The sequence below is a fragment of the Sus scrofa genome, chromosome 2 (genome assembly GCF_000003025.6).
Source record: "Sus scrofa isolate TJ Tabasco breed Duroc chromosome 2, Sscrofa11.1, whole genome shotgun sequence".
Taxonomy (NCBI): domain Eukaryota; kingdom Metazoa; phylum Chordata; class Mammalia; order Artiodactyla; family Suidae; genus Sus; species Sus scrofa.
Window position 1 is genome coordinate 32,653,566 of NC_010444.4, and position 26,062 is coordinate 32,679,627.

Below are 26,062 nucleotides of genomic sequence, written 5' to 3' on the forward strand. Positions count from 1 at the left end.
ATCTGAATCCGCTCTCTCAGGTGCAGCAGCATGATTTGAGCCCCCAGCAATCCTTCCCACTCTGCAAAATGCTGGACAATTACTTTTATCATACATACGCATGATTTACTTAGACATGGATTCTCAAAAGTAGTTATTTTTCCTTTGGATCAGGCAGAATGGAATGTTAAAAAAAAAAAAAAAAAAAAAGAATCCTGATCGGATTCAGAGCCCCAAATTGCTTAAGAAGTTAACTTGTGACATTAGCCTTTTTTTTAGAGAGTTCAGCAACTGAACTAAAAAAAAAAAAGCCCTCAATATTCACCTTCTTCTGGGAACTTCTATTAAGGGTTTTCCAAAGAATTTCTCTTTTTAAATGTAAACCGTCAAAGAAATGGACCCCCTTTCCCCAAACCCATCAGGCTTCAACATGGATAGAGTTAACGTGAGTTATAAATTATTTATAACTTATTTTGCTTTTCTGTAGGCCAGTTGGAGATTAACCAACATGGAGATGTCATTGAAATGCAAGTTTAGGCCATAGGATGCACAGCCCGCTCCTAGTATTCATGAATATTTATTCTTTATGGTCTCAGTATTTCAGATAGTCATATTGTCAGTCAGCAAAGCAATCAGTTTACTATTTACATCCCCTTTAGAGCATCAGATATTTGATAGCTTCTGTTGCTGCATGCATGTTTTCTCATTTCAAAGCTTTTCTTAAAAAAAAAAAAAGTAAAGGCATTATATGCAGTGAATGATTCTTTGTCTGTTAATTCACTAAGCATTAATTGAGGGCCCAGTGGGTGCCAGACAGTGGGCTGGATGGATGCATCCATCTTCAGGTGCTCCTTGATAAAGAACTTCATTGATTCTCCCAGGTAAGGCTTCCATTACCTCTTCATATACTTGCTTCAAAGAGTGTTAAAAAAAAAAAAAATCTATTGAACAGATTCTCTGAGTCATTTCAGAACTTCCTGCCCATACTGTATTTTCACTTGTGGACTGTCACATTTTAGAACTTGTATCTCTTTTAAGAGATTTCTTTTTTTGTAACAATCGAGTATCATTTCATGTTCAAATTAAGGCAATGGAATGCTTGCTAGACATGGTCTTAAACATTTTGCTATCGTTTGAGGATAATATCAAGAGAGGACTTTTGTAATGATGCTGGTAGAAGCCACAGTAGGAGGAGAACTTATGGACTAAAGATGCTGTTCATTTTCCCTGAGGTTATGAAGGATTTTTTTCCTTACTTACAAGGGCACATTTAGGCCTCCTAGTATTCAGGAATGTGTCTTTTATTTGACAGTGTTTATAAATCTTGTGTTTCCCTCCTAAAGAAACTGAGAATGTGAGAATGCTTCCATTTGCTAGAAGCTGGTTTCATGATTATGTTAGGAAGAAAAAGGGAAAAACAAGTGTAGTGAATACTATCTTGCCTTTAAACATTAGTCAATAACACGTTTAAGTTTAGTAATGGGTGTTTTTTTTTTTAAGAGTTTACTGAGAACCACTTTTCAGTCCATTGGGTGGTCTCCCTTCACGATGAAGTCAGGAGGTGTTTTTGCTCAAATATGTGGTATAAAGAAGGATCCGTATGTGGTGTTCATGGATCATGTAAATATGTCAATGGAACTAGAGCACAGTTCGGCACCATCAACTCAGAAATGTTTAACCTCTTGATATACAACAAGGAAGCAAACTTTTACATAGTTCTTTTGTGAGTCTCAAAAAAAAAAAAAAAAAATCACAGTATCAGAAAGTGGTAGTAGGCCCCATTTTCCTTCTAGTACTAAATCTATAGCTGTGTTTCTAACCTTCTCTTTCACTCCTGAGCAGGGCAATCAGAATACATCATAAATCCATAAAAAAAGAATAAGCCATTAAATAGTATCAGAGACCCATCCGTTCTTTGAGACAAAATCAGAGATAGAAACACATATCCACTAACCTCCAAAGAGCGGTATAAATGTAAATAAGTAAATTGTAGGACCATTTGTTTTTTTTCCCCCTCTGACAAAATCTGTTACAGAGCCCCAGTGTGTAAAACACAAATAAGCACTGCTGTTCTAGTTGAGTAACAGGTGGGAACATCAGTGTTCTGCCTCCTTGACTTCAAGTTTGCCCCTTGCAAGAAGCCTCTTGAATGAGACTGTTCTCTGCAAAACGCAGTTAGAAAACTATTGTTCTAGGGAAGAGTCAGTAAGTGGAAATCCCCAAGCTCTAAACCTTCCTTCCTCCTCATGAAAGTGATTGTCCTCTGGCCCATCCAGAGGCTCTTCTTTTGGTTTTTTTTTTTTTTGTCTTTTTGCTATTTCTTGGGCCGCTCTTGCGGCATATGGAGGTTCCCAGGCTAGGGGTCCAATCGGAGCTGTAGCTGCCAGCCTACGCCAGAGCCACAGCAACGCGGGATCGAGCCGCGTCTGCGACCTACACCACAGCTCACGGCAACGCCGGATCATCAACCCACTGAGCAAGGGCAGGGACCGAACCCGCAACCTCATGGTTCCTAGTCGGATTTGTTAACCACTGCGCCACGACGGGAACTCCTCTTCTTTTGAACTGAGAGTTGTGCCCATCCACCTGTTTAAATTATTCACAAATGGTAACTTAGTAGATGTGTCTGTGTGATCTTTTTCCGACTGTGTACTTTTTAGAAATAATCCTAGATGTGTAATGGCTAATAAGCAACACAGGATGACCTTCTCTTAAAGATTTTGTTAATCAGTAAAATTGATCATCATTAATGAAATGTATTTTTAAATGTTCATCCTAAAGTACCAGTATATTCTTCTGGTTTTCACATTCTTGGCAATGGTTTTCTTAAACCTTGGAAATGTCTGTTATTCCAGAGCGTCTAATCAGAGGCAGTCTGGTATAAAGATCTAGGGGAACCCTCACCATCACTGTTCCCAGCAGTATCGGAGGTTACGATGGCTAGCCCTGGTGTAGTCCCCAGTGGGCACTGGTATCAGCGCCTAAATCCTTTTGGTTTGTCGTCACTACCATTCCTACCTGATTTTATTGTCACACCTAGACAAGTTTGCACACTTCAGTAATAATCTTATCCAGAGGTATAGGCCTCCATACATTCAGGAAATACATCCACATGTCTTATTCTGCTTGATTCTATAAATGAAGCTTTGGAAAAAATTGGGCACATTATTGGAGTGCCCATCGTGGCTCAGTGGTTAACAAATCTGACTAGGAAGCACGAGGTTGTGGGTTCGATCCCTGGCCTTGCTCAGTGGTTAAGGATCTGGTGTTGCCATGAGCTGTGGTGTAGGTTGCAGACGCGGCTCAGATTTCGGCATTGCTGTGGCTCTGGTGTAGGCCAGCAGCTACAGCTCCGATTTGACCCCTAGCCTGGGAACCTCCATATGCCACAGGAGCGGCCCTAGAAAAGGCAAAAAGACAAAAAAAAAAATAATAATTGGGCATATTATTGTAACAGACGAGGAAACCGAAGCTCAGGTAGTTAAATAACTTGATCCAAGATGCACAGCAGTCTAACTGGAGCAGGAACTACAGCTCTGTGACTTTTCCTCCTGATCCAGCCCTCTTAAACTGTCACTCCGACCGTTACAGCCATGACCTGCAGAATTCAAGTTAAGAAACCATATTTTGATGCATAAATGGCAAAGGTGGAGGCCAGTATTGTCACCCTGGCCTAGTGTCCACTCTCACTCTCTCTCAAGAGATTGGTGACCTTCTGTGTGCCAAAGAAGAAACTGACGACTGAATGATAAAAAATGTTTATTCTAAGGAGTTTTTAAATTTAGTTTTTTTAAAGGCAAAAAAAAAAATTCTTGAAAACAAGAGGGAGAAAGGTTGGTTATATGATTTTTTATGTGTTGATCCTTGAGCTTCTAAGTTATAAAGTTTAAATCTGAGGATCCTGTAGATGAACTATTGGACAATACATAACATGGAGCAGTGATTCTTAAACATGGTGCTATCAGAATTGCTTTTGAAACTTAAAAAAACCCCAACAAACAAAAACCAGATATCAGGTCCAAGTTTCTGAAATTCATAGGTTTGGGACAGATCTTGGGCATATGTTATGTTTGGAAATTTCCACAGGTGGTTCAGATGTGCAAGAAGTTTTCAGAGTTGTTGAACTAGAGACCAACTAAATCAAATAGACTGTGATTTAGAAAGACTTATTGTTTACTTCATTGTCCAAATAGTTGGCGTTGAGCATGCTTGGAAGGGATTTACAGCCTTGTAAATAATCAGAAATCCAGAAGCTTTGAGGTGGGAGGCCTGTTGAAGATATTCTTTGACTTGAAAGATATTTCCTAATCTCAAACTTCCGCGTGAGAGCAGAGGGCCTGGAACAACATTCCTGGGCCCAAGAATTGAGCTGGATTCCAGGGCCACCCCTTGCAAGGTTTGGGCTCTCGAATGAACTACTTCCGGTCTCTGTGCCTCAACCTCTTAACAGGGTTGTGGCAGGGATTAAATGTGTTAATACCTGTGACGTGCTCAGAACAGTGTTTGGCATAGTAAATGCTTAATGAATTTCAGCCACTGTTGTTAGTATTGACACTGTCCAGACCTAAAAGAGCACCTTTTATGACTTGATAATAAGTCCAGACACTTAAGGCCTTTATCAGCATGCTTCATGCCTAAATGTTCTTCACTTTGTACCAACATTAACAAAACCAGAACTCTTTTGTTGTCATCTTTGGAGGCTCCTTTTTTTATTCATTGACTTTCTCTTCCTTTTATCCATCTAAATCCTACACAATCTTTAAGACCCAGCTCAAATTTGACTTCCTCTAGAAAGACTCCTGCCCCATTGGAACCTGCCGTATCTGGATACATAGGTCATCTGTGGTCTGAATCTTAACCATTTTTGTTTGTTTGTTTGTTTTGACTTTTTAGGGCCACACTCAAGACACACAGAAATTCCCTGGGTGGGGGTCAAATCGGTGCTGTAGCTGCTGGCCTACATACACCACAGCCACAGCAACACAGGATTTGAGCTGCATCTGTGACCTAACACCACAGCTCATGGCAACGCCGGATCCTTAAACCACTGAGCAAGGCCAGGCATCGAACCCACATCCTCGTGGATACTAGTCGGATTCATTACCCACTGAGCCACAACAGGAACTCCATATCTTACACTTTAATACTTAATAATATAAGCAATAATTGTGCAAATATTAAATCATTTTTGGATGTCTTCTCTGTATCGTTCTTTTCTAGGAACTGTGGTTAAGATACTCTAGAAAAATCCTCTAGAATGTTCTACTTAGGATCATCCTTGATGAACAAATAAGAACTATTTGTTAAATAGAAACTTCATGAGGCAGCCCAGGCCTGGGACCTGCATCCCTGGTCCTGATGATCAAGTTTACTTTCAGGGCCACTGCTTGCTAGACCTGCCATCTTGCGCAAGTTCCTTACATTCTTTGTGCCTAGAATAATGTTGGAGGAAATCCTTTTCCCCCATCCTGTATTTCCGTGAGGGGACTTGTTTCCCAAAGCATCAGACCACTGGACTGAAACTGAGCCCAGGCCCCTCTTACTCTATGGGACTACCATGCACAAATGTGTAGGTTCTTGGCATTCTAGCCATTATGCAGTAAGCAGTAAATGCAGGGCTGGCTCTCTGCAGCCCTGCCGAGATCTCTGCCCCTTGTTCCCATTTTTCTGCCTCCAACTGTGTGAGTCCCAGGGCCCTGGTTTGAGGTAGTAGGAAATAGGCCCCACCACATTTTCTAATACAGCTTTGCTCTCATGACTCTGTTTTATGATTCTTATTTGGCACCTTGTTTCTATTCTGTTTTCAATTCATAATCCCAAGGAGAGGAGCTATGGTTATCCCAAATATGTACGAGTGGGAAGTTGGAGAAAGGGCATTATTTTTTTTTCAAAATTGAATGAGATATTTGGTCCAAAGAAGCTGTCTTATAAGTTAGCTTTATTCTTTCATGCAATTTAGTCTTAACTGACAATTAAGATTATAAATCTTTTGGAAGCAAAACTATGTCTCCTACATTGTCTTAGTCCTTATAACACATGGCTGGCTGATGGGCACATACATAGTAAGTGGTACCACAGCTATTTGATAAATAATCTTTACTTTCCTTATGGAAAGAGAAGATTCCAGCATTGTCATATTCAGCTAAAAAGCACTCTCAATGGGAAATTAGTTCCAGCTAAGTATTCTGAAAAATGAGCCTTTTGGTTTCCCGCTTATATGCCCCAGAAGCTCAGCAACTCTGACCTCTTCATGGGTACTTTATGGGTTGTAGGTGCCAGTCAGTTAGCAGATCAGGGTAATATAGTCTATAAAATATGATCCATTTTGAACAAAAACCTGGGCCAGCAGCTTTCTTTCCTCTGCCTCCTTCTTTCCTTGCTTATCCACTCCAAATTCGATGGTTTGCATCTACTAACCCCAAATTCCCAGTCCATCCCACTCGCTCAGCCCTTCCCCTTGGCAACCACAAGCCTATTCTCCATGTCCATGAGTTTGTTTCTTTTCTGTGGAAAGGTTCATTTGTGCTGTATATTAGATTCCAGATATAAGTGATATCATTTGGCATTTGTCTTTCTTTTTCTGACTTACTTCACTTAGTATGAGAGTTGTAGTTCCATTCATGTTGCTGTAAAAACATTATTTTGTTGTTTTTTTTAATGGCTGAATGTTATTCCATTGTATATATATACCACATCTTCTTAATCCATTCATCTGTCAGTGGACATTTGGGTTGTTTCCATGTCTTGGCTCTTGTGAATAGTGCTGCAGTGAACATATGGGTGCATGTATGTTTTTGATTGAAAGTTTTTTCTGGGTATATGCCCAGGAGTGGGATTGCTGGGTCATATGGTAGTGCTGTATTTAGTTTTCTGAGGTACCTCCATACTGTTTTCCAAAGTGGTTGTACCAATTTACATTCCCACCAACAGTGTAGGAAGGTACCCTTTTCTCCACACCCTCTCCAGCATTTGTTATTTGTTGACTTGTTATTGATGGCCATTCTGACTGGTGTGGGATTTTGATTTGCATTTCTCTGATGCAGATGAGTGATGTTGTGCATTTTTCAGTGCCTGTTGGCCATCTGTGTATCTTTGGAGATACACTTCTTTTGAAAGCTATTGACAATTAACTGGGAGTGCTCCCACCTCCATAATTGATTTTCTTGTTATATTTGAAAGTGGTAAGAATTTAAACTCGGGTTTCAGTCACCAAGTTGATTATTCCCGCTTTACGTGAAGCATCCTTGAAAATGATTTTCCTAAAGCAAAGTACATCTAAACTTGTTAAGTTCTTAATAACCTGTGCTAAACGAATAAATGAATCCTTAAAACTAAACTTGAACACATTTTCATTCTTAATCAGAGGTAGTTTAACCCTGTTGTGCAAGAGGAGACCCTGACTCAGAATAGTATAGGACAGTAGGCCTCCTAGAGAGATTTCTGTAAGGAAACATGGTCCATTGTGAACCATTGTAGCCGAAGGTGTTAGGACATTGCATTTGACCCAGAGTGGCCTGGGAATTTCTCAGCAAGGTCCATCTAAGTCATTAAGTGGTGGTCTCAGGATGCATTGTACCATTTAGACCTCTTATACCCAACTGGAACAAGAACCTTGACAAGAACCTTCCTTAGTCAAAGTAGGAAGGATTTCTTTGCTCTCTTCTTTCTTCAGAGTTCCAAAGAGCCTTCTGGTTTCTAGACCAGGTATCTAGATAGCAATACCAAGGTAGGTACCACCAGTGAACTTCCTCTTGAGGTTATTTCCTACCTCTTGGAATGTTTCACCTCAGGAAAGTGAGGAGTTTGAGTTTTCATGATGACTTTAGCATCACGGTACAACTTTGACCATCCATTTAATGGGAGATCTGCTTTCCAGATGACTTTACATATGGAGATGAGAAATTTCTTTTTCTTTTTTGCCTTTTAAAAGAGTGGTTTCTCATTCTGCTTCTCAATTGGGGGTAAAAGTGTCTAGGGAGCTTTTTCAAAGGTGTTTGGTGTTCACATCTGATTTTGGAGGAAAGTTGCGGGCCTACCTGTGGGTGACAGGCACTTGGCTCCAAAACTACCCTGATCACAAGGATATGGTCCATCCTTCTGGATCATTCATTTGACATTGATCTTGCATCTGTGTTCAAGTCTCTGTCCTTTAAGTTCGCTCCATTTGTGTCTTGCGAATTTCCTTGTTAGGCTTCTGGAATTTCCAGTGTATTCAACTGCAGATGCTATCATTTAACCATGTGTCTTCCTGTTCAGAGTCATCCTTGGTCAGCCTGCTCTTGTGTTCTCTTTACATTTAGATTCCATCTTTTGGAAGTTTTCTTTCCTCCCCACCATCTAAGTGTCTCAGAGATTTGGGGGACTGGATCTTGTTCTTCTGCTAGGTTTGGCCACAGTCACTCCTCAGCTTGGTGTTGGTTGTTTGTAAGGTTGCCCTTTAACAGTTTATAGAGCCCTCTTCCATGGGTTGATGACCTTCAGCAGGATGCTGTGCCAGGCAGGGTGAGGACTCTAACCCTCCTCTTGTCAAAGAGCGAGGCAGCAGAGTTCTTGAACTGGCTCACCCATGGAGGTCACCCATGAGTTCACCCAATTTGTTGGTAGAAAAGGGCCAATTATCAGCCATTCCATAGGGTCAGTTTAATAATAGCAAGTGGGACAGGCAGGACCAGATCTCAGGTCCTTAGTCCCCAGCCCCAGAGACTGTGCTGTATATCCAACTGCCTCACCTTGCAATGGTTTCTTCCAGGGAAATGTCTCAGAAATTGATGATAACCCCCACACTTTTGATTTTAGTCCCCACCAAGACCCAGTACTGGTGTAAATCTCTTGAGTGGGAGAGAGAGCACAGTGGGAGATTCATTGGTGCCAAAAGTGAAGCCCCTAGGTTAAACCTTTTTTTAATTGGTTTTTTTAAATTTAGTTTTTAAAATAATTTATTTACATGGTTCAAAAGTCAAAAGGGTATTAAAAAGTCTCCATTGAGAAGTTTTGCCCACCTGTGCCATGCCCGTCCGTTTCCCCACCTAACACGTACGATCTGTGGGTGGTCCTTTGTATTAGTCTCATGTGAATCCTTTGTACTGTGTTTTGTGGGAATGCAAGTAAATGTGAATATTATATTCTGCCATTTTAAAAACGAAAAATAATATGTATATTATACATATGCTGATCTGTATCTTTCTTTTGTCACTTAGTTGGATATTTCAGAGAGGTTTCCACTTCAGTCTGTGGAAGCCAACTTGTTCCTTATAGTTGCACGAATTCATTGTAAATATGCACTATAGTTTACTTTCTTTTAGCTAAAAATTGGGCTACTTCTAGTCCTTTGGCTATTCTATGCCTTATAGCAATTAATAGCCTTATATATACATCATTTTGTACCTATGCACTTACTGATTACTATACATTTATCTCAGAAGTGGGATGACTGGATCAGCAGGAAAATTCATTTATAATTTGAGAAATATTAATCTTATTGTTGTGCAACATGGTCTTGAACTGTCTGTACTTCCACCATCATAAATCAGAATGCCTGTTTCTCTATAGCATCACCAACAGAGTGCATGCCAGTCTAAAAGATGAAAAATGGGAGGTGAACTTCTAAATGAGGTCTCAGTCTCTCACCTGGCCCCTGGTTGCTGTGGGAATACTGCCCAGTTCCAAGAGCTAGTGCAGGTATCGGTTCCAATGGAAATAATGCCTCACTATGGCTGTGGGCTTACGCCAGCTCTAGTGACACACATGGCATGGACCCACGTTGCCACTTGCAGAATCTCCAGCAGTGGAAAGTTGAGCATGCATTCATTATTCACCCAACTAGCAATACTGGGCCTAAAGAGCACAACGGTGTTTACTTGAGCAGCAAAAGAAATTGTTCCACCACAGCACACGGTGTACTAGGCTTTCAATGCTTGTTTCCCAGCTGTTAACCTTATTTCTGGGGAAGTCTTGCTAAGCTTGGAACTTTCATACTCAAGGGGACACTCTTTTTGAGAAATAATTTTGCAGTTCCCCCAAGATTTGTAATTAAATAATTAGTGCTTTATAAGATAAGTTAAAACTACCAGGATACAATGTCACAATATTGCTAGACTTCTCCCTAAGGTTGTCCAGTAGTTTCTTTGTGGTACATAGAGGCCATCCTGTAAAATATAACCTTCATAGTCTAGATAATGTCTCCACACGGTGACGAGCACAACTCTTTGCCATTCTTACTCATAAGATTGAAGCTCAGTCTTAACTTTTCTTAAAAAATCTCTTTAGTTCCACTGCATAGAAAACTATGTTAAATGAGTCTGGCAGAATGTTTATTCAGTCTAAACAAACTTTCTTTTTCATGGAATATTTGACGGGGTCACTTTAAAGGGAAAAGCCACTCCTTCTTCCCTTATACAGACTAGTTGCCCTTGAGCAATTGCATTGATGACTGTACCTGGCCTGTAACAAGAAACAGGAAATAATTCCTGGGCCATGAGGGTGGACCGCTGGAAGCCAGCTGACACACCACTGACAGATGCAAATACACATGTTCTTAATACCTGTGAAGGCTTCACAACAGGCATTTCCAGTTTGGTTCTCAGGCTCCTTGCAGCTGCTTCTCTAGAAGTCTGCTCTCTTCTGAGGGCTGACTATGGCCAGAAGCAAGGTGTACTGTCTTTTATACCATAATCTAACCTGCCACACACATTCAGGATGTCATCCCAGGTGTATGTTCTGCATCAAGTTGGTATAGCTGTGGGGTCCATTTTGCCATTGTCATTCATGCTGAGGTATCAGTTCATTGGTAGGGAACTCTAGTGAGGTCCCTGCTGCTTCCCTTGTATTCCTTTGGCTTTTTGATGCAGTCACTCTTATTTGCACAGTCTGAGAGTCCACTGTTCTGTCCGTGCTGGACCATCTGCCCTCCTGTCTTTGTGGGCCTAACGAGGAATCTGAACTGCTTGCCAAGAATAAACTAGAGGCTGTCTTGCCATATTTTCCTTTTCACTTCCATCTCAGCCCCTCAGCTCTATTCTTGAGCAACAGGGCAAGTCACATGGGTCAGACGTGCAGGTACCAGAGCTCCAGACTTGGAGAAGATTAGGTTGAGGTACTAAAAAGAGAGATTTTTATGTCACATGTATTTAAAGGCACTTTGGCACTTGGGTCTTGATAATATTCTTCCTCAAGTGACATTGACACAGGTGTATTTGGTGGTTGCGGTTTGTGGTCTGAAAAGCATGTGGTTCTGGTTCCAAAATGTTCTGCCATTTCAAACAAATGACCTTCATGCATGGTTTTGACACTCTGCCCTATTAAGTATGCATGTAGGCTTGGTATCTTGAGGGAATAATTCAATATTGGGAAGAAGCTAGTAAAGAAGAAACATTGGGATTATAGTCAGCCTCTGTGGAATTAGTGAGTAAACAAACGACTTACCAGGAATGGTCATATGGAGCTTTGCTTAAATAAATAAGAAATTGGTGCCTAAGGTATGTGGGATGTCTCTGCCAAATAAACCTCCCTCAAAATATAAGACACACATCCACATCTGACTCCATATGGAAAAAAGCATGCAAGCCAGCCCAGGTTCAAATTCCATTTCCACCACATGCCAGGCATATGGTCTTAGGCAGTTTACAGAATCTTTCTGAGCCTCAGTTTTCTCAGTTGTAAACCATCAATAATTAGACTATTTACCTCATAGTTAATACATGTTAGCTATTATTTTAAATCATTTTTTAATACACAGTCTGATATTCCTTATTTATCCAGCTCCCTAGAGCGTCTTCTTCAAGTCCCAACCCATAAACATCACTACTGTATTTATTCATGGCACTAGGTAGAAACAGAGCCCTCATCCCATTGCCTAGGTTAAATATATTGGTGTTTGAATTTGCTTGACTTCTGTAGGAATCAATGGTTAATGAAAAGGGATGGAGACAAACAGATGTTCTCACAGTTCTGATACTCATGGAACCACAGAATTGAATGTTTCCATAGGTACATTATCTATGATGTGGATGTTTTGTGACCAGCCATATGGGTCTTTTGTCATCTGAGATGTTAATATTTTCCTTGTATTTTATGGTAGCGCTGGAGCACAGCCAGCCTCTGGAAATAGGGTCCACATGGCTCATTATATACAGGGCCCAGAAACTGGCTTCCTCGTGCTCTTCAGATGAGCAGTGACTCTTAGAGGGGTTGGGGGCTGGGGCAGGGCAAGGATTGGGCGGGGGAATGCATTCAATTATTTTTGCTCCTGCATTAAGCTACAAATAATGAGCACTTTCCTGGGCTTTCCAGCGAGCAATTAAAAGAAATTATAGAGCTGGATGCACAAATAACCCGAAGGACAACTCGATGTGTGGAACCACCAGTTTTCTCCTTGTGTGCAGGAGGCTAATCCTCGTGAATGCGCAGAAACACTGCCTTGCTATAGAAAGGGTTGCGTGTCCACACATGTTTTGGCCTCTACCCACATGCTTCTGTGTGGTGTGACTGTGCATCCAGAAGAAGGGCTGTGCTGTGTGCATTTGTGCTTCAGTGGAATTTAGCAAACTGATTCTGAAAATGGTCTCGTAAAGGTGAGTGACAAGAGAACTGCCAGCCTCCTCTTGCTAATCTTATCTTTCCCCTAGGATTTCTTGGTAGAAGCCTTTAAAGGAATGCTATTCTTTTGATTTTAGAGGCAACTTATCTGTCTGGATTCTTTCCCCACCCTCTTTTTTTTTAAAGTTCACATTCTGTATACTCCTAAAGACAGGGACTAATCTAGAGAGAAGTATCCATCCCATTCTCTTTTTACCCCCTTGAGACTTGATGGCGTTGAAGCCTTCCAGTTTGGACCTATGATGGGTCTCATTATGTACAGATATCCTTTCTATAATGGAAATTGCTCAGATAACTAATTAACCACAGGCATGCACGAGCTTTGGAAACTTTCAGGAGCACCATCTGTGGAAAAACTGAGAAGGGCATGCCTTTGCCACAGGGTTGGGGTCCATTAAGAGTGTGTTTGTGTGGCGATGGTGTCTAGGGGGTGTTGACTCACAGCTGTCCAAATTCTCATAGGATCTCCTAGCTGGAATTCAAAATGTCCAGCAGCACCCTGACAGCAACCTGTCGATTTGAAGTTGCCAGTTCTGAAGAAAGAGACTGAAATAGGACAGATGGGTCTTAACTCCCCCCCCCCACCTTTTTTTATTGTAATTGTTCTGGCATGTTCCCAATCTCCATTATACCAAACTGCTTTGCTTAAAGGGGGATTTTCTTCATCCTCTGACTTGAGTTACTGCATGTTCTCCCCTTAGGGACAAACAATGCAGTTGTGTCAGCTTTGCTTTTTTAAAAATTTTTTATTTTATTATCATTATTATCATTATCATTATCATCATCATCATTATTATTATTATTATTATTATTATTATTGTCTTTTTAGGGCCACACCTGTGGTATGCGGAGGTTCCCAGGCTAGGGGTCCAATCAGAGCTATAGCTGCCAGCATACACCACAGCCACAGCAATGCCAGATCTGAGCTGCATCTGTGACCTACACCACAGGTCACAGCAACGCCAGATCCTTAACCTACTGAGCAAGGCCAGGGAACAAATCCGAATCCTCATGGATCCTAGTAGGGTTCATTAATCAATGAGCCATGATAGGAACGCCTCCTTTTTTTTTTTTTTTAGATAGAGCATGCTCATCCTGGATCCAGACAGTGTTGTGCTGTGCTTTCACAACCTCCCCTGCTAGGAGGTGTGCCTCGTTTATAATTTGGAGAGGCAGTTTCTGAGCTGTGTTGAGACATCTACTGTGTGGGACTCAAGGTGGAACCCAGTAACTCTTGGGATACTGCCTGGGAAAATAGGGTTCTGTGGCATCTCAGCCCCACCCACTTGCCAACAATTTAATAGCAAGTGATATCAGGGTTCCTGGTGTGAGTCATCTGCATTTGTACCGGTGAACTTGGTGACTTCTTGGGGTTTGGAAACTAGCCATCTTGCAGTGCTTTGTAAAGTCTGGACCAGTCTCTAGTTGTTCAACTCAAAAATTTTTTAAATTTTCTTTGGAAATCTATTATTTGATAATAACTTTATTATCATTAAATAAATTAATAACTTTATTATCATTTGGGGTGCTTTGGTCTTGAGGCAAATGATCCCAAATGTTGGAACCCAACTGAGAAATTGGGTTGCTGCTTTGCTGGGTACCTAATTGAAGTGAGATCGATTTGAGTTGGAGGAGGGATTATGATGCTTGATAGCTACACTAATATACTTTTAGGGTTTTGTTGTTTGCCGCTGCAGCTGTTGTTTTATTTTATGAGTTTTTTGTTTTAATTTCACAGTACATGGTAGGAGATAGCTGGACCTGTTAGTTTTAGGACAAGCCTAGAAATAAGAAATCACTGGGTGGGTGAATCAGTTCTTTCTGCCTCTGTGTTTCACCATGTCTGGACAGAAAGAACTCAGAAGGATCAGCCAGAAGGATCTGGCTGAAAGTCATTCTCTTGTGCCTGGTTGCATCGTTTCCAGTATCATTCTGATTGAGTGAGTGCATGTTAGGGTTGTAATGCTTGCACTTGCCTTGTAGCATTGAGATAAAAATTAGTGATTGAGTGGAAGTCCAGATTTAGATCAGTAGTACTCTATAAATTCTCATTCAGCCTGTCACATTTATAGGTATCCTGTACTTTATGGTATAAACACAATAGTGGAGAAGCCAGTTGACATAAAGGGAACTCAGATTTTACCGAACATTACAAAAGCAAAAATATTTTCCACATAATAAATGTCCCAGTAAGACAAGTTGAATCAAGGAGGAAAGAGGACAGGAAGTGTGTGGTCTAGGCGCAGAATGTACCACAGTGTGTACGTTGACGTTAACCCTTTCATTTCTATGTCTTAAGTACCATTCTTTTTATCACTCAGCCTAGTGCTTCTCATCTTTATTTAGTATATTATGTAATTCTGATTTAGTGGATGGGTGGATGGGATGGAAGAGAGGAAGCTGAAATTCTGTGTTTATTAGCTCCCAGATGATGATGTTAATGCTCCTGGCCCAAGGGGGTCAGACTTTGAGAACCAAGGCTTCATTTAATTTCAGCCCATGGAACTTTATCCCATACCAACATTTCCTAAAACTTATTTCAGGCCCCACAAATGTCTCCTTCTGTTATTGCATTCTTAATCACAGATTTGAATCCCAGTAATACACTTAATTTATAACTATAATGCTCAAAAAATTATCTGAACTTTGACACTTTAGGTTGCATAAAATGAATTTTGTACTTAGAAGTTTTCTGCAAATTCAAAGTCTATATGTTTCAATATAACTTAAATGCCTGTGTTACAATGATATTTGTATCTCCTTATTTACTATTTCTAGAGTCATTTTCCCTTTATTGGAAAATTTCCCCCACAATTTCGCATATTGAGATCAACACCTATCGGTAAATGTGATAGATACCCAATAATTTTTTCACATCCTCCCTTACACAGTGGGTCACTGGCACACAGAACCAAGTAGACAGTATCTTTTGTCTTTTAGCCTTTTCTAGGGCTGCACCCATGGCATATGGAGGTTCCCAGGCTAGGGGTCTAATCGGACCTGTAGCCACCAGCCTACACCAGAGCCACAGCAACACGGGATCTGAGCTGCGTCTGCGACCTACACCGGATCCTTAACGCACTGAGCAAGGCCAGGGATCGAACCTGCAACCTCATGGTTCCTAGTCAGATTCGTTAACTCTGCGCCACGACGGGAACTCCCGACAGTATCTTTTTAATTAATGTTACTGTCTACCGTATATGGGAATTTGATAAATAATACTTTGCTTTTGGCAACTTAATAGTTGGAATATTGTTTAAAATGAACTTCAGTTCATTATGACAAATTCTACCCGAAATTCTAGAGGAAACAGAATGTTAATTAAAGACTGCTAATTAACATTCAATTCTTTAATTGAATGTTAACTGCCATTTGGTCCTTGTGATCCAAAAAGTGATAGTTCAAAAAATAATTTAAGGAGTTCCCGTTGTGGCGCAGTGGAAACAAATCCAAGTAGGAACCACAAGGTTGCAGGTTCGATCCCTGGCCTCGCTCAGTGGGTTAAGGATCTGGCGTCGCCGTGAGCTGTGGTGTAGGTCACAGACGTGGCTCAGATCTGGCATTGCTGTGGCTGTGGCATAGGCTGGCAGCTGTAGCTCCGATTCAACCCCTAGCCTGGGAACCTCCTTATGCCACAGGCGCGGCCCTAAAAATACAAAAGACAAAAAAAATAATAATAATTTAAAAAGCATTTTTAGACAGTCTATTCATTTGATGTGCAAGTGACTTGCGTATGCTTGAGACTTTTTTTAATAATGATTTTTATTTTTTCCATTATAACTTGTTTAGGGTTCTGTCAATTTTCTGCTTTACAGCAAGGTGACCCAGTTACACATACATGTGTACATTCTTTTTTCTCACATTATCATGCTCCATCATAAGTGACTAGATATAGTTCCCAGTGCTATACAGCAGGATCTCATTGCTTATCCATTCCAAAGGCAATAGTTTGCATCTATTAACCCCAAGCTCCTAATCCACCCTACTCCCTCCCCCTCCCCCTTGGCAGCCACAAGTCTGTTCTCCATGTCCATGATTTTCTTTTCTGTGGAAAGGTTCATTTGTGCTGTATATTAGATTCCAGATATAAGCGACATCATATGGTATTTGTGCTTGAGACTTCTTGATTGTGGGCCAGAGATGTACACTGTTGGGGCAGTACGGGACGTACTGCTTTGTGCAGGGGAGGTAAAGTAAGAGGGCAGAGTATGGATGAGACTGCCAGCTCTGGGTGGCCCTGAGTTACAGCATAACAGTAGTTTCCTAGGGCAGTAGTGATGGGAGCACTTAGAAACCTTTGCATGGTGGCAGATATACCTGGGGTTGGAATGACAGGTGGAGCGTTCTCTTTCCAGACCTGGTCCTTGTGCCAGTCATTTTCTCTTATCCAAGATTCTCTCCATCATTACAGCTCACTTTAAGACTTAATGCTCTCACTTGAGTTGCATCTCCCCAAATACCATGCAGATATTACCAGCACAAAGGGACCTGAGTCATGTAGCGTGTGTGGGAACCTAGTTTGTGCAAGGTACTATACAAATTGTGGTAATTCAGAGACTGCCCAGTCCCTATCCTAGGAGAATGTGGTCTAGTTTTACTCCTGGGTAAGGTAGGTCTCCAAACAATACAAAAAATCTTTCTTCATAAATGGAGTGAGGCGTAGAGAAGGCATTAATAAAGGGCTAGAGCTTTAGTGGTTTCTATCAAAGATGTATGTGCATTTATCTATCAAGTTTATGATTTAAGGAAATACACTCCCCTGCCCCCCATGGTACTTGCATGTAGGTATCACTCCAGGTTGGTATTAAGAACCAGCAATTTCTCTGGGACTCTTACTGAGGCTAAGTAATGTCTCCACATATTACTCAATACCATGGACATACCTGGGGAACAGAGAATAGTATGAAGGACTGTGCTTTATAGGAAGTATAATCATACTCTTGGACATTATGGTTAAAAATTACATTTTTAAAGGAACTTCCTTCAAAGCTTTGGGACATAGGCATTATCAGATTATCATTTACTGAAATATTTATTGCTTTCAATTGATTGGTCATTCAGGTAAGTAGATGAGCATCTGTAATGATCATGAGCTTTCCCCCCATTTTATTTGTGGGTTCCAAATAAAACCCATTATTTTCTTTGAGGAATGTGAGGTGTTCTGTTTTTGTTTTAAGCTTTCTTGGCTAAGCAATATATACCTAATGGGGAAACAATACAGAAATAATGCAGAGGGATGGAAGAAACTAGTCCCTGTTGGTGAATGCTTAGTTTTTCTTAGGAATCTGAGGCTCTGACCTCATTCCATCTGGGGAAGCACAGTGAGTGGATGAGTTGATTAAAAACTCTGGTCCCCTTTCCTCCTGAACGAAATGGGGATAATTATAGTTACCTGTACCTCTAGAGTCCTATGAGTCTTAATTAATATTTGCCAAGTGTTTGGAACTCTTTGAATTAAAAGTGCTGAGCAGTGGAATCCAAGTTCCCTGTCATCATAATTAGAACGAGAACGTCCCGCCTTCCCGCCATCTCCCTCCATTCTGCTCCTTCAGCCAAGCCAGACATGGCTCATGGTTAGCACCCAGCTCTACAGACTTCTCTCTAACCCCTTTGCTTTTGGCAACTTAATTAAGCCTAAAAATAAATATATGTATTCATCCATACATAGATTAAGTTAAAAGACATGTCCAGGTCCTTAACCCTAACTCCACACTTGTCACTTCTTAATATTCATTTTCAAAGCTCAGTAGCCACTAAGAACAAAGTCAGTGAATTGACTCATCTCCTCCATTGTATCATTCTTTCAGGTTCTCTTACACATGGTGATAAACTGGGCTTCTTGAAGCATTCTTCCTGCTCAGAAACTTGTTCTTCTGTGCCTGTATGGCAAAACCCTTTAGCATCCCCCTCAGAGCCTTCCAAAACCAAAAATAAGAGTGGACAATCATCCACTCTTATTTTTCACCATTCCAGAACTCTTCCGTGCCTTTACTCAAGCGGCCACCCACCCACTGGTGTCTTTTCTGGATACATTTAAAGTCTCTCTATCCTTTGCAATCTTCTTCACAAAGCATCCCTCATTCTCTAACTAGAAGTAACCTCTTTCTCTTTATAGAATTTTATGTATACTTTCCTGGGTTGTTTCTACCTTTATGTTTTAGTTACTTTACATATATGACCTACTTTCCTCCTAGAGTATAAGACTTGAAACTAGGTCCCATGTCTGATGAACGTACAAACCAAAGAAAGGTTAATCTACACATGTAGTGAAACTGGATACAGATTAAAGATTATTTATATTGACTTGCAAGATTTAGTGAAGGTTGCCTCTTAATAGATTTGCATCATGTATATTAGGAATTAAATATTAATTGATAACCTTGTCAACATTACCAATATCCTACTTGCTTATAGGACTGTCTAAACACGAGCAACTGAATTTTTTAAGTTGTGTTTTCTTTACATACTCATAGACAAACCCTAGAAGGGTTGGGAACAAGCCAAGTTTTATGTTTTTCCTCTGTATGCCCTAATTATCCATATTGTTTGGTTCCCCTTCTTAGCTTTGGCCATGGAAACTTGGCTCTAATATGCCTAAATTTTTGCAGAGCTTTCTTTTAGAGGAAGACTGAGCTGTCTGAAATTCCATCTACTGAAGTAATCAAGCCTTAAAGTTGAAGGGACTTGAAAATCAAAGTATTATTTTAATGGTGCTGCCTTTAGAAAGCTGGGCTCCAAGATACCCAGAACTGCAGAAAACTGTGTTTACATGCTATAAGCTCCTTCTTTGATCATCTTTCCTAGCATAGCTTCTCTCCTCCCTGCCATTAAATATTTAAATTTTAAAAATTTAGGAGTTCCCGTCGTGGCACAGTGGTTAATGAATCCTACTAGGAACCGTGAGGTTGCGGGTTCGATCCCTGCCCTTGCTCAGTGGGTTAAGGATCCGGCGTTGCCGTGAGCTGTGGTGTAGGTCACAGACATGACTCGGATCCCGCATTGCTGTGGCTCTGGAGTAGGCCGGTGGCTACAGCTCCGACTGGACCCCTAGCCTGGGAACCTCTATATGCCACAGGAGCGGCCCAAGAAATGGCAAAAAGACAAAAAATAAATAAATAAATAAATTTAAAAAATTTAAATGTCTTGAAGGTAAGAACTTGGACAGTTGGGCTTTGTGATATCTGATAGGTTACTTAACCTCTCTGAACAGTAATTGTCTCCTCTGGATAGTGTCTGTCTCCTCCAGATAATACCTGTCCTAATGACAATCAAATTAGATGATGCTTGTGAATGTTCTGTCATCTTTTAGACAAATATAAGTCATTACCATAGCATGCTGTCATGGCTTTTCATCTGGTTGAATGTTAAAGACTTTTGAGTCATGCTTAAAAGTAAAGCCTATTTCTATTCATTTATTTTTTGTTTTAGCCCTATGCACTATGTGTAATTTCTCAAGAATGAGGCAAAACAAAAACAACAACAAAAACAAACCAACCCTCCTAGCATTTTATAGATGTGGTTGAATTGACTGTTGTAAGGCATGGAGCAGAATTAGCAGTGAATTTTATTATGTATAAACAGATATATAAACTAACAGTCTACATAGCAATTTTGCACAGCCTCTTTATCTCTTGTGTAATAAAGACTCATCTGAAGAACTAAGAATTGTCACAGAATTGCTTACTTAACTTTTTGTGATTTCCTAATACAGTATATAAAATTACTCATTAAAGAGGTAAATAGAAAAAAAAGGACAGCAAAAGACTTGAATGTTCCAAATTTTGCTATAATTATTACTACTGCCCTCTTTCCAAGTCTTCTATTAGAAACAGAACTACACAGAAAGTAGTAGGGGCAGTTAGTATGTTACAGTGTTATTCGCTTTTTAAAAATGATTATTCAAGTAAAGCTTTATCCTATTAGAGAAGCTCAAGAGATTCCTCATGGCTGATAACTGCTATCTACCACATACTATAGAGCTTATAATTTGGGTTTTGCACAGCTTGTACTTGGCCTAATAATTTCAGTGAGTTTACTGGTGCTGTCCATATGGAAAGGCTTCCTATGAAAAATGATGTTAGAACTGTGCTAACCGTTTAATAAAGCCTTCACTAAGTTTCGGACTGAGTACCACTACATTATTCTGTGTTGAACATTATAGGGGAATCACACATGGTCCAGGGAGCTTATCATTCAACTGAAAACTGACCATAATTAACAAACACTGTTATCCATTAACAAGTGAGTAGGCAGTGAAGTACTAAATGAGATGTCGTGTGGAATTTTAGAGGAAGAGGAGAGCAGTGTGTGTTGGGAGAACTGGAGAAGGTGGCATAGATGATGGGATGCTTAAACTGGGTCATGAAGGAAAAGCAAGATTTAGAGAAGAAAAAAAGAATTTGCCAGAAGAAAGGAATGAGTCACTTCCAGTCAATAATATATAAAAGGGGCTCTAAGGACTCTGGCCTTATCAGAACAGAGGAGATGAAGCCCTGAATAACATGAGAAAGTTAGCTGTGTGGGATGATGCCAGATTTTGGGGGCTGCTGAATTATCAAAAGGGGTTATATTTGACCTGGTGGGATAAAAGAGTCCATGCAAGTCTTTGTGTTAGAGCATGATAAAATGAGAGCTGTCAGGCAGTGATCATCAGTTAAATGGAGCAGAAAGGATGTCATATATATTGGGACATGATTAGAGTCAAAATGAGGTGGTGAGAGCTGAACCAAGACAGTGGCAGTGGGATGGAGGAACAGGGGGGTCAGGAGAGATCTTTTAAAGGAAAAACAAGTGGGGCTTCTTCACTGACTGAACTTGAGGGCTCTCTAGGAAATGTTTTGTCAAAACTTGATTCCCAGATTTCTAGCCTGCAGCCTGGGTGGTCCAAAGTATCAAGAAACCATTGTCAGAATCAGCAAGGTTAGGAAGTAACATTGTTCCAACAGGAAGTATTGGCCTTAGGAGTAAGTAGGTAATTAGCATTGTAGGCTGGGAGGTGTGTGGGGGGGGGCAGGATTTGGAATAGAGGTTGGGCTTTATTACCAGGTAGGTAATTAATGTGTCTGCAGATCTTCTGCTCTGAGGGATGCCCATGTTTGGGCTTCAGGATGAAAGCCAAGTAATATTTACTCAGATGCCACTTGTTCCTCTGAAATATTTGCTTGTGGAGCTGATGAGAAAATGATATATAACATACTACATTTATAACCAGAAGCTTATTAATAAAAAGATAAATGAAGGCAGTAACTTTAAAGGGTCACCTTCCTCAAGCCAAGGATAGACCAAAGTATCATTAAAAGACTCATTACTATCATAGTGATAATAAAACAATTTTCCAGCTCTGTAGATTAAGATGCCTCAGTACCTTGGGCCATTTTAAATGGTGAGTGTGGGCACTTAGTAAATACGTGCTAAACTTACTCTGTTTCATTGATTCTAAGGTGCATGTTTTCTTACTCTTTTTTTTTTAACATTTCTGAAATTGACTTGTATCTGGAACATCTTAAAATGATGTTATTTTATTGTCATTGGCTAGACAGTTACATCACAGTTGTCATTGCCTTAACCAATTTTCTTTGCTTAATTTTCTTTTTTACACGTGCACAAAAGTTACATCTGAAAAAATATGTTCAAATAAGTCTAAAAGAATTCTTTCCAGTTCTAAGTGATTAAAGAAAGCAATAGTTTAACAGGCTGCATTTTAAAAAATCTTAGTGGTGCATAAAATGGTGTGCTTTATAAGGATGGTATCATAGATTTCATGAAATGTGATATTAAAAGATAGCTGATCACAGCAACTCTCTTACCAGCATGATGTAAAATCCTAGAGTAAAATATTCTAAATTTGCTGCTTTTCACCGACTTGCATTTGAGGTGCCCCTTGGGTTGTTTTAATTTGGACGGGAAACACTAGGAGAAAGGGTTTTCTGTCAGTGGTGTAAATACTGCCTGCCAGGAAGAGAAACATCCTTGGAGGATCCATTTCTTTGATGGTGAAGAATCCAAACCCTTCGCAAAAGTTCAGGTGTTGGCAGAATGGATATCTGTGTTATATCTGTTTTATTCACACCAGCGTGCGCTTCCTCATCTCAAACCTTCCTCATCTCAGACTGTATGCTCCAAGCAGTTCTGCACATGCTTGCTGTTTGTGCCAAGTAAGCGTGAATCCAGAAGGAAATTGGCTGGTGTTTGGGGGCAGTAATCAAGTCCCGTAGTGGGAGAAAATGTGATCTCTGATAAAAGTGGAGAGGAAAACGGGGGTCTTGCTCCCAGAGTTTCAGCCCTTTCTGCAGTAAGACCTCCTGACTGCAGGTAGGTTCCCTTCCTGGCGGGTGACACTTCGTGGACAGGAAGACAGTCCCCTTTCCTGCTGGTTGGTACAGCATAACAGCTCTGGCACGCACGTGGTTTTTTGTTTAGTCCTTGCCTAGGACTGAGCGGTAGGAATAAAGTTAGTGTTGGGGCAGGGAATGCTCCCCTTTACTCCTCAGGGACGTGATGCCTCAGGTAAGTGCTTCTGAAGTCCTTCACCATCCAGCAGTAACCTTGTGTGGGTCTGTAGGTATGTTTTCATCTTTCCTGTTCATTCCTTCGAATTGGCTTCCCACAGCATGCTTGTAGACAAAGAGCCAAATTTAGTGTAGAGATTCCCTCTGGCAAACAGGAGAAGATTAATTTTGTGGTGTGCTGTTAAGGGACTTCCCAGAAAACTTCAAAAGCCCAGAAAGAAGCGCCAGCTGCCTGTACCAAAATGTGCACAGTGCCATTCAGCTTTTTCAAGGTACGATCAACGCAGAGCCCACACACACGTGCACACAGGTCACAGTCCAATAAAAAGAGAGGCAGAGCTCTCCTAGATGGGTTTGTGTTTGAGCCAGGGCCAAGAGGCCTAGAGTTAGTGGAGTTAACCACCAATGCCCATATGGCAGGCATTTGAAATTGCCTCCCCAGGTTTTTGATGCTGTCCTCTCCAATTCTTTCTTAAGCAAACACGTTGCTTTCATGGTATCAGCCCCAGGCATGGACACATCATTAAAACCAACGTGTGGAAAATGATTTCTGTTTGGAAATAAGCAAAACTTACTGTCACGATAACCACCCAGGTGTAGTAGAAAAAACACTGGAGCTGGAATTGGGAGCCCTGATCCTAACAGGAACTTTCTTCATGACAGGAGGCAAGTCCTCCATGGCCTTTGGTTTCCTTACTGACAAACCAGGATGCTTAATGAAATCATCTTTCTCCTTTGTTGCAATAGAGTGTCTCTCTGGGAGGAAAAAAGGTCAATGGGAAGGCACCATGCAACTCCCTGACTTCTGTTTTATTGTACTGTTCACACCTAGATAGCCTGTAGCTAGAAAGGCCCACTTCAGACCCCACAGGCCACCGCTGTTCCCTCCACACGTACCTGCCATTGGGCCATGTTGCCGACTTGAAGAATTACTATTACCCTTGATGCTTGGTAACATTTCTGATGTTGCGTTTCCTGTGACAGCCTGAGCAGAGAGCATTAAAAATTAAACTTACAAAGCTGCTCAAGTGGGCGGAAGGAGGCAAAGTTGAAGCCGCAGTTTTTTTTTCCACTTGCTCAGGAGCCATCTGATCTCGGGCTTATACGCTAGAGCTTGGGGCCAAGGCTGCACGTCTCTGGTTTATGTTAAAGCCCATCTAGCACACTACTGACATTAACCTGTGTCTGGTGCAGCTGGAGTTTCTCACCAATGCGTCAGAAACCTTGACCCTGCAGAATGGCCTGGAACTGCAGTCAGAGGGCTGCCTCGTCCCCTTGGGAAAGCAAGCAAGCAAGCCCTAAACAGTCTTGTGTCCTGTTTCTGCTTTCTCCCTACAGTTCCACCAGGTGAGAAGAGTGATGACCATCCTTTTCCTTACTATGGTTATTTCATACTTCGGTTGCATGAAGGCTGCCCCCATGAAAGAAGCCAACGTCCGAGGACAAGGCAGCTTGGCCTACCCAGGTGTGCGGACCCATGGGACTCTGGAGAGCGTGAATGGGCCCAAGGCAGGTTCAAGAGGCCTGACATCGTCGTCATCGTCGTCGTTGGCGGACACTTTTGAACACGTGATCGAGGAGCTGTTGGACGAGGACCAGAAAGTTCGGCCCAATGAGGAAAACAATAAGGACGCGGACATGTATACGTCCCGAGTCATGCTCAGCAGTCAAGTGCCTTTGGAGCCTCCTCTTCTCTTTCTGCTGGAGGAATACAAAAATTACCTGGATGCTGCAAACATGTCCATGAGGGTCCGGCGCCACTCGGACCCCGCCCGCCGCGGGGAGCTGAGCGTGTGCGACAGCATTAGCGAGTGGGTGACGGCGGCGGATAAAAAGACGGCAGTGGACATGTCGGGTGGCACGGTCACGGTCCTCGAAAAAGTCCCCGTCTCGAAAGGCCAACTGAAGCAGTACTTCTACGAGACCAAGTGCAATCCTATGGGGTACACAAAGGAGGGCTGCAGGGGCATAGACAAGAGGCACTGGAACTCCCAGTGCCGAACTACCCAGTCGTATGTGCGGGCCCTCACCATGGATAGCAAAAAGCGAATTGGCTGGCGGTTCATAAGGATAGACACTTCCTGTGTATGTACTTTGACCATTAAGAGGGGAAGATAGTGGCTTTATGTTGTATAGATTATATTGAGACAAAAATTATCTATTTGTATATATACATAACAGGGTAAATTATTCAGTTAAGAAAAAAAATAATTTTATGAACTGCATGTATAAATGAAGTTTATACAGTACAGTGGTTCTACAATCTATTTATTGGACATTTCCATGACCAGAGGGAAACAGTCATTTTTTGCGCACAACTTTAAAAAAAAAGTCTGCATTACATTCCTCGATAATGTTGTGGTTTGTTGCCGTTGCCAAGAATTGAAAAACGTTAAAGAAAAAAAAAGTTTAAAAAATACTACTAATAAATTGCATGCTGCTTTAATTGTGAATTGATAACAAACTGTCCTCTTACAGAAAACAGACATAAAAAAAAAGCGAAAGAAAAAAAAAAAAAGCCTAACAAAAATTTGAACCAAAACATTCCGTTTACATTTTAGACAGTAAGTATCTTTGTTCTTGTTGGTACTCTGTTTTACTGCTTTTAACTTCTGATAGCGTTGGAATTAAAACAATGTCAAGGTGCTGTTGTCATCGCTTTACTGGCTTAGGGGATGGGGGATGGGAGGGGTTTATTTTTGTTTGTTTTGTGTTTCTTTTTTTGTTTGTTTGTTTTGTTTTGTTTTGTTTTGTTCTTTAGTTCCACAGGGTGTAGGGATGGGGAAAGAATTCCGTCCATCTGTATTCTGGTTGATAAAAGATTCATTTGTATGTTGCAGAGATGTTGGCAGTATCAATCAGATGGCTGGAAAGTGAATAAAAACTAAGGCAAACGATTGAAGTGCACCTCCTAGGCGCCTGCTCACCCTCTGGGCCTTGGTTGGGGGAAGCTTCTTTGGTTGCAAAGATCTGCATTTACT

At 41.1% G+C, this 26,062-nt stretch overlaps 1 protein-coding gene across 6 annotated transcripts in view; it reads left to right on the top strand.

The window, feature by feature from the left end:
• The window catches only part of BDNF (brain derived neurotrophic factor), a 55,626-nt gene extending 29,898 nt beyond the window's left edge, over window positions 1-25,728 (top strand). For 4 of the 6 annotated variants that reach the window (XM_005654684.3, XM_005654686.3, XM_013987278.2 and 1 more), the window contains exon 2: window positions 24,420-25,728. In XM_005654684.3, coding sequence (XP_005654741.1) covers window positions 24,420-25,199 — 780 coding nt within the window. In that variant the 3' untranslated portion in view covers window positions 25,200-25,728. 6 annotated transcript variants of the gene reach the window in all.